Raw genomic sequence first — 6,986 nt, 5'->3', positions numbered from 1 at the left:
TTGAGTTAATTAGCTGATTAGAGTGTGGTACCAGGTGCCATCAATTTTGAACCTTTTCACAAGATTCTAATTTTCTGATATGATGAATTTGAGATTTTCATTTGTTGTCATTTGTAATCATCAAAATTAAACGAAATAAACATTTGAAATATACGAGTTTGTATGTAATGTATGAATATAATATACAAGTTTCACTTTTTAAATGGAATTACTGAAATCAATCTACTTTTTCATGATATTCTAATTTTATGACCAGCACCTGTAGATCTTGTTAGAGGAGGACAGCCGACCTCCGAGCTAGCTAACCTGCTCCAGAATGGATTTTGTGTTGAAATAAGTGTTTTGGGGGACACAGCCGTTTTTGTGAGTGCAAACATTTTATTTATTTTATTATATTTTATTTAGTTTTGACAGTAGCGTACCAGATATGTTTTAATTGCTGATGCGGGTTTGTTGAGTGAAATCAAAAGGCAGATAAAAGCAAAGTAAAATAAATACAAAACTCATGATTAAATCCCCTCTGAGATAGGATAGTCCACACATTCTTAAACGCAATGATATTTTAACCCGACCCAAAAGTATACAGTGAGTGTAAAAGGGCAATCCTTTAGATGTGTCATTGAATTAATAGGGGCATGACCTCATATTAAGAACTGTTTTTTGAAGCCTTAGGGAATATGTAATTTTTTCCATCAAATAGATGTCCCAGACTTTTTGTGTCCATATGTTATTTGTAGGAGGCTCTGGCTTTAGCCATCTGATAGTGATACATTTCAAAGCTGCTGTGAGCAAGATATTTAGAAGATATCTATGATCCTTCCTGTCTATTCCATCGGGTGTTGCTCCCAAAACTGCCACCAGGGGGGTCTTTGGAACATATCTCCTGAAAATTACCTTGAGAGCTTCAAAAATCTCCTCCCAGAATACATTTAGTTTAGGACAAGACCAAAAGATATGCATATGATTTGCGTTCTGCGTTCCGCAGTTTCTCCAGCATGAGTTGGGTTGTGTTGGGCCCATTTTACTAGTTATTGCTGGCGTTCTAAAAAAAACGGACTATTACTTTCCATTTGAATTCTCTCCATATATTAGAACTTGTTGTTAATTGTGCTTTAGTACATATTTCTTTCCATGCGTCCCCTGTTATTGGTTCCTGCAATTCAGTTTCCCATTTATGCTTTATGTTTGTGGAATCATACTCATTCATAGACAGAAACAGGTTATATACTTTGCTGATTATTTTTTTATTTTCCTTCCCCCTTTGCATGTCCATTAGGAAATTTTCTATAGGTGTAGGTTCATGAAGTTTAGTCCAATTATTGTGTGTTGTCACAAAGGTTCTGAGTTGTAAATATCTATAGAAGTCCTTATTAGGGAGACCAAATTCACTTTTCACCTGCTCAAAGGTTTTGAAGTTTCCCTCTTTAATTAGTTGATGGATATGAGATAGTCCATAATTAGACCAGTTTTTAAACCCAGAATCTAAATTGTTTGGTGCAAACGTCTTCATAAATCCTATACTTGTTAAAGGTGAGATCTGGTTTGATAACTTAAAGACCGATTGTATTTTGTTCCAAATTTTGAGGATGTTTTTTGTCCAGATTGACATTTCCTTTACCGGAGCATCTAAGAAAGGTAATGTTTGCAGTGGTACTGAGCACATGCTTTCCTCTCTTTCCAGCCATCGGGTATCCGTACTATTCTGTGGCCATACTAATAAGGATTTAAGTTGGGCAGCCCAGTAATAATATTTTAAGTTTGGGAATTTAAGGCCCCCTTTGGGTTTAGATAGCTGCAGAGTTTTTAGTCTGATTCTAGGGCGCTTTTTTTGCCAAATGAAACCCGTTATCATTTTATCTAAGGTGTCAAAGGTGGACTTGGGAATCTCCACCGGCAGCATCTGGAATAGATAGAGTAGTCTTGGTAGAACATTCATATGGATACTTTCAACGCGACCTATCAAAGAGATAGGGAGTGTATCCCAACGCCCCAAATCATTTTTAATGGCTCGTAGAAGTTTGCTATAGTTTGCCTCATAAAGGTCACATAAAGATGGAGGTATATAAAAAATACCCAAATATTTGATACCATTCTTGGGCCACTTAAATCCCCTCTGTACTTTTGTGATATCTGAAATTGTGCCATTTACATCCATAGCTTCTGTTTTTTCTATAATAATTTTGTAACCTGAGTAAAATCCATATTGAGAGATGAGCTCTTTTAGGTGGGGGATTGTTGATTCAGGTTCCGCCAAATACAATAAAACATCATCAGCGTATAATGAGATTTTATGTACTTCCTTGTTAATTTCTATCCCTTTAATATTAGCATCATCTCTGATGATTTGGGCTAGTGGTTCAATACTGATGGCAAACAGGAGGGTTGAGAGCGAACACCCCTGTCTGCACCCCCATTCTAATGGAAACCTATCAGACCTAAAGCCGTTGACTTTAACTGCTGCCTGTGGAGAAGAGTAAAGTGTTTGCACCCAGTCAACAAAAAGTGGACCAAATCCAAAACGTTTCAGAGTATGGATTAGGTATTTCCAGGACACTTTGTCAAACGCCTTTTGGGCATCTAAGGATATGATTGCTGATTCAATCTTCCTTTCTTTTTGATCACTTATTAAGTTTAGTAAGCGCCTTAGATTATCAGAACTGTACCTGTCTGCAATAAATCCTGTCTGATCGGGGTGTATGATTTGGGTGATGAATTTGTTAAATTGTCTTGCTAGGATTGCAGTAAGTATGCGTAAATCTGTGTTCAGCAATGATATAGGTCTATAGGACTGGCAGTCTGTAGGATCTTTGCCCTCTTTGTGAATTACTACTATGGTGGCTTCTGACCAAGACGGTGCCATAGTTTTGGATTTTAAAGCATGATGATATGCTTTTAACAGCAAGGGGGCCAGAGGATCTATAAAAGTTTTATAAAAGTCATTAGTAAATCCATCTGGGCCTGGGCTTTTGTTGTTTTTGAGCGATTTAATTACCTGCTTGATCTCCCATTCCTCAATCTGTTGATCTAATTTCAAAACCGCCTCATCTGTTAAGTGGTTCAATTTTATGTTATTTAGAAAATCTGTAAGCTCTTGTTCATTATAACAGGTATCGGTATTCGCATATAATAGCTTGTAAAATTTTGCAAAAGCCTCTGCTATTTTGTCTGGTTTTGTCTCAACAGTCTTTTGGGATTTTATTTTATGCACCATATTGGAGGCCTGTTGTTTCCTCAATCTATATGCCAATAACCTACTGGCCTTCTGGCCATATTCATAATATTTTTGTTTAGTGAATCTCAAGTTGCCCTCTACTTTATCTGACAATAGACTGTTTAGTTGTCTGCGGGTTGCATTTAATTCCTTCATGATTTTAGCTGAAGCCTGTTTTTTATGTTTAATCTCTAAGGCTTTAATTTTGTCCTCAAGATCTTTTTGTTTAGCATTCTTCTGTTTTTTCCTCGCGGACGTGAAGGAAATTATGCGGCCCGGAAGGAATGCTTTGGCACAGTCCCATATTATCAGAGGTGTTGTTTCTGTAGTTATATTAATTTCTAGATATGTCTTAAGCTCCTCTGTAATAAATGCAGTGAATACTTTGTCATTAAGTAGGGATGTGTTAAGCCTCCATTGTTTAGATGTTAGCCTGTGACCTATGTCCCATTTTAGTAAGACAGGTGCATGGTCAGAAATAGTAATAGGTAATATTTCTATATCTACTATTCTATGCAGCTCTGACTTTGGGGTAAAGAAATAATCGATCCTAGAGTAGGATGCGTACCTGCTTGAGTAGAAAGTGAAGTCTTTAGTTCTGGAAAACCTGCTCCTCCATACATTTACAATTCCTGTCTTTTACTGCCATAGTTTTTGGTTTATGTTTTATTTTGTATTATGCACTTTTTTGTTATTGTGACTTTTATTTTGAAAAGCTAAAGTCGGAAGTGCAATCCAGAATGTTCGGTAGGCACAAGGCGAAAGAAGTACATGGCATGAAGACATGATATTAGCAAGTGGTTCCAAGTAATTTAAGTTTAAGAATTTTTTTGTTTTTGCTCTCATTTCTACCTCACAGGAACGGTCAGCCAGCGAGGTATGTTTATATGTCATGTATCATTTTTTATGTTATTGTATTCGTGACACAGTCTCATTTATGTTTGTTATATTTTTTAGTTCGACGGTGGTGTTGTGTCAGTGGCAACGGAAGATAAATATTGTGGAAAGGCTTGCATTAAAGTTGACTAAACACCAGCAGTAACGAGCTCTTTATTAAGACCAAGAGGTGGAAGTGATACCTGTCTCTATAATTTGATATTTAAGCATCCTACTCATTTTAGACAGTAGGGTTTTTGGGGTGGGTAATCTGTCCAGTATTTGTGACAGATTACAGTTGAAGTCCCCGCCCAGCAGTAGGAGCCCAGTGCTGTGCTGTAATATTACCTTAAACAATGACTTTATGAATTCAGGTGCATCCGTGTTGGGTGCATACACATTTACAAGTGATACTTCTATGCCATCAATTGTACCGTTAACCAATACATATCTTCCCTCTGTATCTCTATGTAGCAACGTTTGTGTGAAGTTAATCTGCCGGTGCAAGAGTATGATAACACCCTTTTTTTGCCTGATCGATGTGATGAGTAAAAAGCCTTATCTGCCCAAGATTTTTTTTAATTTTTCATGCTCTGTATCACATAGGTGGGTTTCTTGCAAGAAAGCTATGTGACAATTAATTTGTTTTAATTGGTTCAATATTTTCTTCCTTTTGATTGGGTTGTGAAGCCCTTTTACATTATAAGTTACAGCTTTAAGTGGGTCGTCCATTATCTCTATATGATCTATGTATCTATGTTTTGACCTCCCAGGATATGTCATGAGTGGCAACACACCCTTTATGCATAACACTATCTTATCTGTGTGGGGTCTAGGGAATATAGGTGCACAATGTACACAGAGCCAAATAGCGAGGGGTAAAGCAAAGTTTTGACAACTGTATCCAGTGGTTCTAGTCTCAACAAGATGAGTGCAAACAGGTAATGATGCAAAATGATAATAATAACAGAAGGAAAATAAGTTTGCGAAAATAATTTTCGCAGGATCCCCGGGGAACAGAGGGATCAAAATTAGAAAAACACAGAACAGGTAAATACTATGTTTAAGTACTTGGGACATAGTCCCCAGCGGCTGAAGTAAGCCGCTAAAGTGCACAACCAAGAGTGAGTGTGAGTGTTCAGTAGGTGCGCCTAGATATGTATACAAGGTGGGAAATAAACAAAAATCATAATGAAGTAAATAATATAGCCACGTAAACTTCAAGTATACTGCATGAGCTCCTGCAAACCTTAAAGAAGAAAAAAATGATTTAAAGTAAAACATCGTTTTTGCTATAGATGTGTCTTCATAATGCTTATAAAGAGAGCCGTGTGAGAGTTAGCCATAACAATGGAAATATTTTCTGATATTATTGTCTCTATGAGCGGGCGGTACCTTTATTCGGCTGTCTCTGTTGGGGTAATATTGTTCCGGACGTAGTCCATGGCTACTTTGGGGTCTAGGAACTTCTTTTCTTCGTTTTGATATGTAATCCGTAGTCGGGCCGGATAGAGGAGGCCGTAACGGACCTCCTTGTTGCCCCGCAGCGCTTTCCGTACCTCTGTGAAGGTGGCTCTCGCTCTGGCTACGCTGGCCGTGTAGTCGGGAAAGAAGGCAACGCGGTGCCCGTTGTAAAAGAGCGGAGCTCCACCTCGGGCTCTCCTCAGGATCTCCGCCGCATCCCCGTCATGGTGTAATTTAGCGATGATGACTCTCGGTGTCTCGCGGTCCCTGGGTCTTCTCCCAGTGGGTGTGCGGTGTGAGCGGTCTACCTTTATGTCTCGGTCCATCTGCAGAACTTTGTTGATCATTTTTGCCACAGCTTATGGGGAGCTGGAACCCGGGTGTTCTTTAATGCCCGCTATGCAGATATTGGACTTTCTCATTCTCCCCTCCAGATCTTCGCATTTCTCTTTGAGCGTTGACATTTCTTTCTGCAAGCTTGTTACAGTGGACTGTAGTGAAGTGACTTCGTCTGACCACGTTGATAGGCCACCCTTTAACTCCAAAACGTCCGTCTTTATAATATCCACTTCAGCTTGGATGGTCTTTGAGCTGTTAGCAATTTCGGAGCGGACCACTTGTAGTTCGGATCTTATAGCTTGAAAATCTTCCGCTAGTGCGCTTTTAAGTTAGTCTTTTATCACCTTTGCAATTTCTCCTCTCAGTGATAATAAAATGTCTGCTTTCATTTCTTCGTTACTCATATTTGGTTCTTTAGTTCCAGTGCCTGGCGGTGAGCCTGTGTCGCCAGTTGTCCGCTGTCTCGTGGTCCTAGCTGACCTTACAGCATTAGCATTAGCATCGTTTCCGTATCTATACTTTTGCAGTTTTTCGGCCATTCAGGATAATTTTGTTCGGGTTGTCCAGCTGTTTTTGACCCTAAGGTTTTCTCTCCAGTTTTTTGACTAATATTAATGTGGTTAATGCTGTTTTTTCATGTAATTTTTACAGATTTTGCAGGAGCTCTGAAAAGTACGTCTTACGCCATATCTTGCTCACCAGTGCCCCCAGTGTGTTTCTAACTACTCTCCAATCCTGGTGTTATAAATGCTGACATAATGAAAGGTATTTATTGACTAAGTTAGACGTCACAGAAGGCTTAAGTGTGAAATGCACTGCCCGCCACTGTATTCACTCGTACTGAACACATCAAATAACTCACCATGTCTACCTCAGATATACTGTCCAAGCTCTCCACCTGAACATCTACTCCTACAGGAACTGCAGGACCTGCAGAGAAACATATAATTCATTGTTTGGGGCCGTGCTGTCTGGGCATCACCCCCTAGTAAACTTGTTGGACAGGAGACAGAGGAAAAAGCTATTTGAAGATCTCAGTAAAGCAACTTCATAACAAACAACTTACCTCAACTGGAACAGTGAAATCGAGCACCCC

At 38.9% G+C, this 6,986-nt stretch overlaps 1 protein-coding gene across 2 annotated transcripts in view; it reads right to left on the bottom strand.

Moving 5' to 3' along the window:
* LOC108248740 (gamma-aminobutyric acid receptor subunit rho-2-like) overlaps window positions 1–6,986 on the bottom strand; it is a 41,647-nt gene that overhangs the window by 19,077 nt on the left and 15,584 nt on the right. For both annotated transcript variants that reach the window (XM_017437710.3, XM_017437711.3), the window contains exon 3: window positions 6,753–6,820. In XM_017437710.3, coding sequence (XP_017293199.1) covers window positions 6,753–6,820 — 68 coding nt within the window. The remainder of the gene's footprint in view (window positions 1–6,752; window positions 6,821–6,986) is intronic.

This window comes from Kryptolebias marmoratus, linkage group LG19 (genome assembly GCF_001649575.2).
Source record: "Kryptolebias marmoratus isolate JLee-2015 linkage group LG19, ASM164957v2, whole genome shotgun sequence".
Taxonomy (NCBI): Eukaryota; Metazoa; Chordata; class Actinopteri; order Cyprinodontiformes; family Rivulidae; genus Kryptolebias; species Kryptolebias marmoratus.
This window is presented reverse-complemented; position numbering and strand designations above follow the sequence as displayed.